The 10,000-nt window shown below is 42.3% G+C and overlaps 1 protein-coding gene and 2 non-coding genes across 3 annotated transcripts; 2 read left to right on the top strand and 1 right to left on the bottom strand.

Annotated features, from left to right (window-relative positions):
* Positions 1-1,050: 1,050 nt before the first annotated feature.
* Trnav-cac (transfer RNA valine (anticodon CAC)) lies at positions 1,051-1,123 on the bottom strand. Its single transcript has one exon. It is a non-coding gene; the product is annotated as a tRNA-Val (tRNA).
* Positions 1,124-1,728: 605 nt separating this feature from the next.
* Positions 1,729-1,802, top strand: Trnan-guu (transfer RNA asparagine (anticodon GUU)). Its single transcript has one exon. It is a non-coding gene; the product is annotated as a tRNA-Asn (tRNA).
* Positions 1,803-3,132: 1,330 nt separating this feature from the next.
* Positions 3,133-4,712, top strand: LOC138025860 (uncharacterized). Its single transcript, XM_068873013.1, has 3 exons — positions 3,133-3,333; positions 3,686-3,985; positions 4,053-4,712. Exons 1-3 carry the CDS (start codon positions 3,133-3,135, stop codon positions 4,710-4,712), a joined length of 1,161 nt encoding a protein of 386 aa, XP_068729114.1.
* Positions 4,713-10,000: the final 5,288 nt, after the last annotated feature.

Raw genomic sequence — 10,000 nt, forward strand, 5'->3', positions numbered from 1 at the left:
GGATTCCGACCAGTCCAGGTAAAACTCCGTTCGTCCTTATGACGAACCCGCCAAATATCGATTAGGTTATGCTGCGAATTCAAAGCAGTCAAAACAGAAACGGCAGACTGTCTAGCGTTTGGGTTCCCACCCAGCTTGTCCAAGCGTGGATCGGCTATACAATTGAAGTCCCCCCCCCCCCCCCAATAATGTTAGCGTAAACATTGGACAAGAAGCCCTCCAAATCCGAAAAGAAAATTCGTCTCTGGAAGTCGGACGAAGGCGCATAAACATTTACAAGATTGATCGTTTCATCCTCTACGTCCAGTAAAATATTCACAACACGTCCACCACTGTCTCTACGAATTTGCCTAACATTGTAGTCAAGGCGCGAACTAATCAGCACCGCCACACCTCTCTCCATTCCAATCACGCTTAATTTGCATTTCAATTTCGGCAATCCAGTGAGTCTCCTGCAAACAAATAATGTCAAAACGAGCTCTTCGGAAAATATTAAAAGCAGACTACCAACTATCAGAAGACCTTAGGCCCCTTGCATTTAGGCTTACAAAAGTTGCCATCAGAAAGAAAAACGAGAAGTGAAAAACCTGCATTGTGTACGATGTTAGGAAGCCGCCGATTGTTTTTTAGCAGTCCTTTTGTCCCTTTGCCTGGCAATCTCAACATCATGCCACTAGACCAACAGGCCGTGCAGGGAAAGCTACCGTCACGCCCACTGTGTTGCAAATTACTTGAGCGAGAGTTGAAAACAAACCCTACCACTTGTCCTAATGTGGTGTTCTATGTCTAAATTGTCTCATTGTTAATCACCACGTGAGTGAAGTAGCTGAGTTGAGGCAATTCGCGTTTAACAGGTACCGATGCACAGACCCAGACGTACAGAAGGAAAGTGCATTTTCTTCGACTTCACAACATATGATCAATGGTCTATGGAGATTGCGGGACTGCAGGTTGTTGGGCTGGAATAAACATGGTGTAGCAGTCTTCAAAATGAAAAACCTGGAGTTGTGGTCGTTTAGCTTCAGCTATAGGCTCCTCAAAAATGCTCTTTGTTTTCGGCAGGACTTGAACCTGCGACCTTCCGCGTGTGAGGCGGACGTGATAACCACTACACTACGAAAACAAGCACGACTTTGTGAGCCGTTAATTATTTGCGGAATGTTAAGGAGTATGAAATTAAAAAGGACCACTGTGCTCTCAAGTGATCCAAATTTCACAACTGCACTCTTATGATGTAAGGCTTTTCTTTTAAGAATGAGGAACTTCAGGCATTGCAAAAAGCGTATTCAAAATCAGGCTTGCTTTTAAAGTTTCTTTGTCTTTGGTGTGTGTGATTCTCGAAGATTCTTGCGGAATAGAGTTGTCACCGTGAAATGGAACATTAAGATACTGGAGTGTAAGTGCACGGAATAAATGCTCTCAAGGGTTACCACTAGTGCAACAAAATCAAAGGAACGTTAAAAATTTCTTCAAAGACGTTGTGGGCTGGTTGTTTTTGTCGACAGCTGTTGCAAATAACGAAGCAAGTGAGGCATGAGTAGAAGGAAATCAAAGGATCATTAACAACACGTTCTGGACTGGTTGTTCTTTTTCTCGACACTGCTACTTTCGTGTCTGAAAAGGACAAGAAAAAATGGCCGCAGGGAATTTAGAAGGCTCATCGCATAGTTGTGGTTAAGATTGAGTGGAAGTTTGTCCAATCTTGTCCTCGGCCAAGCGTTCAGACCTGTCTCTGTGGCGCAATCGGTTAGCGCGTTCGGCTGTTAACCAAAAGGTTGGTGGTTCAAGCCCACCCAGGGACGCCTACTTTTGATTGGCATAGGCCAGCTGTAGGAAGATCACTTCGTCACCTTCGTCAAAGCGAGTCTATGTGTGAGGTCTTTGCCTTGAAAGCGATTTTCATTCATCTGTAGAGTTGATTACGGGCGTTTTTTGGGTCAACATTAACAGCTTTAAAAAATGGAGGATTCCAAGTTTCCTGAAAAAATCAGCAGGTGGAGCTCATTCCTCCGTGAGGCTCCTTTTTCTGTCACTTGCCATGAATGTCCCAGTGATTTCACAGTCACCAGGTGAACAGGAGTTCCCATCGTTGAACCAATAGAGACCTTGTTTAGAAATTTACAGCGGATGAACTGCTCTTCATTCTAAGGAAAGACTCGCAGACATGATTAAACTTGGTAACAATACAACAGGCTGCCTGTGGAAAATCCGGGTGTCGATCTCGGTACCTCCCGCATGCTAAGTGGGCGCTATATTCCCCGTTTCCCGGAACCGCGCTGGGTAAGTGATAATTATGCGATTTGCACTTAAATGTTCGCCACCGCGATGCCTTGAGATTCTCATTTGCATCGTCTGTTTTTGCCTCCACACCTCGTCGTCCGAGATCAGATATATTATCGAAGAGAGCATGAGGTCGGAAGAAAGCTTAGGATTTGGGACAAAAGTGACACGAGCCACCAGCTATGGAAATGTCACAAGACCACTTGTCAACGTTAAACCTTATGAGTAAGAGAGTTTAATGTCATCCAGCTCTGTGGTTAAAAAGACAACTCGACCAAGATGCGAGCATCCTATGCTTGCCTCAAGCTTTTTAACCTGAACAGCAGCGGGAGGTCTGGTGTGACACGTTTGTGGCATTAATGTGCTAATCATGCGCAGGGATGAGACGAATTTGCCAAGCTTTCCAATTCATGATTAAATTTGATACTGTTGTCACCGGAACTGCTTTCTGAACCGGAACTCGAGTACACGTCATCTCCCATGATACCTCTGGGTCATACGCCATGTGCTGGAAGAGTCGGACATGTTTAGTTTGAAATTGTTTGAATATTCTTTCCATGGAACGAAAGATATGGACTATGTCGCTTTTGATTGACTTCTACCCGGACTCGTCAACATATGTAAGTTTTGTAGAATTTTCGCACTCGTTGTTTTTGAAACCTATTTCTGACAGCTTTCATAAGATACACTCATATCTGTTCCAGCCAATCTACTACTACAACAACAACTTGTGAGATCGAAATAAAAGGCAGAGAAACTAGTAGAACCTGTGTACGTGAAACTGTTGTCGAATCTCGATATTCACGGAGCCGGGATTGAGAGAATTGCAGGAGTGACTACATCTCATTCGATATGGAGAGCAAAGAAGGCGAAAAAAGCGTCATGGAGTTGTGTGGAGGCGAGGAGGACGACGCGGAAAATGTTGAAATGTCTTCCGAACTGCCAGCGACTCGTACCGTTAGAACAAGGAAGCCAAATCCGAACAATCGTGAAGAGGTAGAAGCGGAAGAAATTCACAGATTAAGGCGTTCGCTTAGCGGCTATTTGTCACAAGTAAGTACATGCAAGTCAGTTGAAAACATGTCTCTCCGAATGGGGGGAAGCTGAGGGGATTCGTGAAAGTGTGAAGAACCTTGAGCGTGCATGGGAAAGCTACAATGATCAGTACCAGAATTACTTTTGTAAGGATTTGTCTGTTCACGAATTTGGACGGGTTGAGTCCAACTATGTTAAGGTTTATGAGGACTATTCTTGATATGTCAAAGCAGCCGAAGAAAGATTGTCTCCCCTCGCGTATTGCATGTCAAATAAGAGTTCAAAATCTCGTGTAGAACAACCTAAATTATCACCGATAACTTCGACTGGCTCAAGCATCTAGAGATCCTCAAAATCTTCCCGATTAAAGGAACTGAAGAGAAGTGTAGAGTTGAAAAGGCTTAAGGCCCAACAGGCACTTGAGTTAGCAAATTATGAAGCTGAAATGGAAAAGAAAAAGATTGACATTGAGATGCAAAAACAGAAAACAGCAAAGGAAATGGTATTTAAAGCTCAGTTGGAAGCTAAAGAAATCGCTCTTCTTATTGAAGAGGAAGGTGATGCAGTCTCGTGTGCCCTAAGTTTGCAAAATGAGACCGATGATAAGATTGAATTGATTGAGATTGAGATTGAGCCTCCCATCACCAGGAGTCAACAAACAGCAACTTGGGTAGCACGCTGCCACCCACCAGGACACTCCAGAAGATAGATTGAATCATAATGAAATCACTCCTCAGTTAAAGAAGTATGGTGAAGAAACTACCAGTCCTCATTCCAGAGATCCTTCCCATATCCAAAGAAAGGAGAACTTTATCGCAAATGGAGGTGATAACGGTGAAAATGAGAATTGCCTGCATGAAAAGGAACAGATGGATCCGTGTAAAAATCCTCAGGCTATCCTTTTGAAGGTGACCACGTTGCAAGCTATGCAGCCTGTCAAGTTTAGTGGAAATGCAGCGGATTTTCCGATTTTCAGGCGAAGAGTTCGAGATAACCTCGAAGATGGACTATTGTCGGATGCCCAACGGATTGAATTTCTCCCCAAATTTGTGTCCGGAGAGGCTTATGAGGTGGTTGAAAGATCTGTGGGGTGTTCCTATGACGACATTATAGCAACCCTGGAGGAGCGCTATGGCCAACCAGCCGCAGTTGCTGCAACGTGTATTAATATGCTTACCACAGGACCAAAATTAGGAAACAGAGATTTCAAGGGTTTGCGTAATTTTGCTGAACAACTGCAGTGTGCCTCACGAATACTGGAAGGAGAGTATGAACATGAGGCAAGTACCACTTCAAATATGAAGATGATCGTAGCACGACTGCCAGATTACATCATCAACAAATGGGCAGATGTATCGTACTCTAACAGAGAAAAGGGACAGAACCCAAAGTTATAGGACTTAGCTCAATTTGTGAAGCGACAAGCTGCCATCAAAAACGACCCTGGTTTTGCTGGTGTTTCGTTAGTCACAAGTTCGGAGGTCAAAGGAAACAGAACAAAGTCATTGAAAGTCGACAACAGGTCATTCATCCCCGAGCCCACAAGGCAGACTTCATCCTTTGCCACCGATGTTAAAGAAAAGAGCACTGGCCGAAAATTGCCCAGCGAAGGACGAAACAGCATCACACCCACTAATAGGAGTTGTTTATGTTGCCCCGGATCTCACGAACTGTCTTAATGCCTCGAGTTTCAGAAGAAGGATTTGCAGAGCAGATGGGACAAGCATTGTGAAAGTTAACCGGTTGTGTCATGTTTGTTTGAGAGTTGGACACCTTCGAGGAAGGTGTGAATCGCCGAAATTCTGCCCTTGTGGGAGCGACAAACGCCACCATAAGTTACTCCATAACCCCCCAAGTACAAGGAGAGACAATGACAGACTCAATCAAGCTAGTACAGAAGAACCGAATGCGGCAGTGACAGACCCGCATGCCGAAGTTCCTGGTGAGCAAGGAGCTTCAGGAATCAGACATACAGCGCAATATGCTACCGTCACACAGCCAGGCTCAACAAAAACTGTGCTTCTGCATGTTATACCAGTGAAAATCACATCACCTGATGGAAGGTCTGTCACCACTTACGGGCTGTTAGACAACGCTTCCCGTGGAACCGTGATTAGTGGAGATGTTGCTAAAGAATTAAGGTTGAAAGGTCATAAGGAGTTTATATCTGTTAGCACGTTGATGCAGGAAGAAGATGAAGAGTTTGAAGTGGTTGAATTTAAATTGGAATCTGCTAGCGGAGAAGGTGAAACACTTAATGTTGAAGAGGTCCTGGTCTCGGAGAAATTCAATTTCAAAGAGAGATATCTACCTGAAGATATTGACAGAAGATCGCATCCCCATCTACTGGACATTGATGTGCCAGACGTAAAGATAAAGAAAGTATCAGTGCTGATTGGAAAGGACGTGGGTGAAGCGCATGAAGTCCTCGAAGTGCGAAAGTCAAATAGACCTGGTAGCCTGTTGTAAGCTCAGCGAGGCCCATTGGGCTGGGTGATCACCGGAACAATTCTGGGCTAACCAAATCACAGCGAAGTCAATGTCCACTTCACATTTTGCGAGAGAAAATTGCACGAACAAGTTGAGAATTTTTGGAAGATAGAAGGATTTGGAGCGAAGCCTTTGTGTAAACCTATAATTGAGGAGCCGGTGCCTAGACGTCAAAACCACTATTTATCTAGAGAGGATATCCGCGCAGAAGACATTCTCGAGAACACTACGAGACTGACTGACGGTCACTACGAGACCGGACTGTTGTGGCGGAACGACGATGTTGAACTGCCAAACAACCGCAAGGAGGCTGAAAAGAGGTTGCAGAGTTTGAAAAGGAAGTGAGAGAGAGAGAGAGAGAGAGAGAGAGACTTTATTTTACGAGGGTAACACGTGACAGTAACTAACATTACTGATGAACTTGTGGCCCTCTTAAGGTACAAAATTACAATGTATAAAAACTGCATTAAGAATAGATACTATTTACAATAGAATAAGAAAACAAACATTCCTAGAACTCAATTTATAACTAGACAAATCGATTTAAAAACGAAATTAAATGCATACAAAAGACTATCTATTGTTATAAATTTATATCAAACGATCCCCTTGTCTTCTGAGAATTTAGTACTCTTTTCCATAATTCAGCCTTAAAGGATTTTAAAGACTTACTTGTTTTTAATGATCGAGGCAAATTGTTCCAGTCCTTTACCATCCTTACGGCAAAGGTGCGTCCACCCTCTGAGATGTTTTTATGGAGGGGGCACAATAAATTTAAATTACAATTTCTCGTGGTTCTTTGGTGTACATCGGAGTTTTTTCTAAGGGATGTATTTAAATAGTTGGGTAAAGTACCATTTATCCGTTTATAGGCCAGTTCACAACGCTTTATATACGCTTCATTATAAAAGGGGATCCAGCTTAAGTTGTTAAACAATGTTACTGTTCGACTAGTGCGTTGTGCTTCAAGAATAATACGGGCGGCCCGTTTCTGCATGCGGAGAACTCTCTCGAGTGCCTCCTTGTGTCACAATGTCCATACTTGGCTTGCATACATCATAAGTGGTTTTATTATTGCGTTAAAATAGATTATTCTCTGATTTTTCTTTAAGTAGGGGCTAATATGGCGTAAGAGGCCAAGTCGCTTTGAAAGTTTATTGCAAAGTTCGTCAACATGCGCTTCGTAAGTTAGATCTTCATCGATGATCATACCACGAAGTTTATGGTTTTCAACGTTTACAATTTCTGCATTATCCGTTTTTACTTCCAGTTTTCCTGAATCTTGAACTATGCGCTTCCGTAGACGCTTCCCCGTTACCAACAGAGCTTTTGTTTTTTACATATTCATATACATTTTGTTTTCACTGGCCCATCTCTCTACTTTACACAGATCTAGTGACAATGCTTGATTTAATGATTGTATGGTTTTCCAGTTTGAACTCGAAGACAAGGTGGTATCATCTGCGTAAACGTCCATAGTTGACTTTTGAACGTGAAGAGGCATATCATTGACGAACAAAAGGAAAAGCACCGGACCTAGAATGGACCCTTGAGGCACTCCTTGCTTTACCGTCAACTGTTCAGATGTAGTTTTCCCTAACGAAATAAACTGCTTCCTCTCAGACAGGTAGGATTTGAACCAGGCAACAGAAGAAGGAGTAGCACCGTAGATCGACAGCTTTTTTAGAAGAAGTTCATGATCAATCACATCAAAAGCTTTTCGAAAATCTATAAGAACCAGACCGGTCACATTATCATTATCCCTGTTCATTAGAATCTGATCAGTAAGTCGGATTAGGGCTGTTTCAGTGGAATGTCCTGGCCTAAAGGCTGATTGCAGCTCGTATAATAAGTTATTATCACGTAAGAATTTAGAGAGAGAGCTGGCCACATGCTTTTCGAGAATTTTCGAGAGGACAGGTAAAACAGATATCGGACGATAGTTGTTGATATCATTCCGTGCACCGCCTTTGTATAGTGGTGTGACTTTAGCCATTTTCCAATGATTGGGGGAACTGTTTGTCGAAATTGAAAGATTGAGTAATTTGCATAAAGGGTTTGCAAACACCGGTATAATTTTCTTAAGTACGCGTACGCTCAAACCATCGTACCCAGAGGCCTTGTTACTAGAGATTTTATCCATAATATCAATGGTTTGCTCAGGCGTTAACAGAGAGATGTTGTAAACCGTGTCTGTATTTAATCTTGAATGAACAAAATTTGCCAGCTTTGTATGATCGAAGTCTACGCCAGCATCATTGTTGTTACCAATTTGTTCTAGAATGTTAACAAAGTATTCATTTAGCTCGTTTGCAATGTCGGCTTCGTCGTTGATAATTCCATTTTGTGTAGCTATTTCATTGATACACACTCGAGGTTTATTTGTCCCGCTCAGAGATTTTAGAGCTTTCCAAACGCCTTTCGGGTTTCCTTTATTCTCGTCGATCTTTTCACGAAAGAAACTTCTTTTTGTTTTTTTAATAATATTTGTGGTTTGACCTTTTGCATGCGCATAACGTGTCCAATCCTCCTGCAAATTCGAGATTCGCGCCTTTTTCAACAACTTATCCCTTGTTTTCATAGAATGAAGAATCTCCTTTGTCATCCAGATGGGCTGATTGAGCCTTTTGACACGTTTAGATTTGAGTGGAATGTGTTGGTCTAGAACATCATTAAGCATTGTTTCTATTGAACTCAGAACATCATTTATATCATCGAAAACAAACGCGGCGTCCCATGGGGTGCATTGTAGGTCTTGTAATAATTCGTCTGTATTCAAATTCTTTAAGTCACGATATTCGATGATACTCTGAATTTGATCTTTCTGCTTTCTTGAGTATTTTCGTCTAATAAATACCGGAAGATGGTCCGAAAGACCAATGTTTGGCACAGAAATATTAGCAATGAAACTCGGATGCGTTGTATAGATATGATCAAGACATGTAGAGCTCACAGGACGTGTAACTTCATTTACGAGTTGATTCAAATTTAAGTATCTAAAGGCTTTCGCTAATCGATGTGTTTTATATGCAGGGTCGAAGAAGTTCATATTAAAGTCCCCCAAAACATGTAATTCTTGGTTCCTTAAATACGCTGCTTCGATGCTTAACTCTAGTCTGGCATCTGTCTCCGCAGTTGATGAAGGCGGGCGGTAGACAGCCCCTATTAGTATCGGACGATTTGATTTATACGGATGGATTTGTAACCAAATGGTTTCGAGGTCATTTTCATCCAGGCTTGTAATTCTTTCAACTTTAAGTCTGTCGGCGATATAAGCGAGAATTCCGCCGCCTTTCTTCAATCCCTCTCGATCTTTCCTGAAAAATGTGTAGCCAGGTATTTGTAAAACACAATCAGGTTTGCTTGGCTTGAGGAAGGTTTCGAGGAGAAAAAGCACATCAATTTCATGATGATTTGCAATGAGTAATAACAGTATTTGCTCTAGCTTAGTGTCCGTTAAATTATTAACATTCCACTGACCTAATTTGAGACCATTTCCTTGCAAAGATATCCGAGGGCACAGTTCGCTTTTCTTGTCCTTCTTGTCCTTCTTGTCGTTTGAGGTAGTTGGGCCGGGATTTGGGTTAACATCCCAAGCCTTGAAAATTTCTAGCTCCAAAATAAGAGGATTGAAAGTTGACACACCATTTGTAGTATATTTTATCACTGAATGAAGAAATTTTCGTTTGAACTTCTTCGGTGGGGATGCTGTGATTGTCTTCAGTCCCAAAGTGGAGGCGTTCATTTGGCGTTGTTGTTGATATTTTGATGAAACGTAAGTGTAGTCGCTTTCAAAGGAACTATGGTCACTGTCGTAAAAACTACTTGCTATCAGTAACATTAGGACTTCAAGAATAAATATTAGTAAGCGAAGATTGAGTCCGTTCACGGAGTGAGACGCCATTTCTCTTCTCTTGGAAGAGAAATGATCCTAGCCTTGAAAGGAAATATCGCGCAACGATGAACGACTACATAGCTGAGAGTCATGCGTGGAAGTTAACGACAGAAGAGGCTTCTCTAACTGGCTCTAGAACTTGGTACCTTCCGCATTTCGCAGTGACCAATTGCAACAAGCCAAATAAAGTACGAATAGTGTTTGATGCTGCCGCCGAACATAAAGGAACCTCGCTGAACAAAAACCTATTACCGGGCCCTGATTATACTAACAGTCTGGTTGGTGTGTTATTGAGATTCC

Source organism: Montipora capricornis, chromosome 12, assembly GCF_036669925.1.
Source record: "Montipora capricornis isolate CH-2021 chromosome 12, ASM3666992v2, whole genome shotgun sequence".
In the NCBI taxonomy this organism is placed as follows: Eukaryota; Metazoa; Cnidaria; class Anthozoa; order Scleractinia; family Acroporidae; genus Montipora; species Montipora capricornis.

Coding starts and splice junctions, on each gene's coding strand:
- LOC138025860 (XM_068873013.1), top strand. CDS start 3,133: ATGGAGAGCAAAGAAGGCGAAAAAAGCGTCATGGAGTTGTGTGGAGGC. Junction 3,334..3,685: donor TTAGCGGCTATTTGTCACAA/GTAAGTACATGC, acceptor TCCCGATTAAAG/GAACTGAAGAGAAGTGTAGA. Junction 3,986..4,052: donor GTCAACAAACAGCAACTTGG/GTAGCACGCTGC, acceptor ATCACTCCTCAG/TTAAAGAAGTATGGTGAAGA.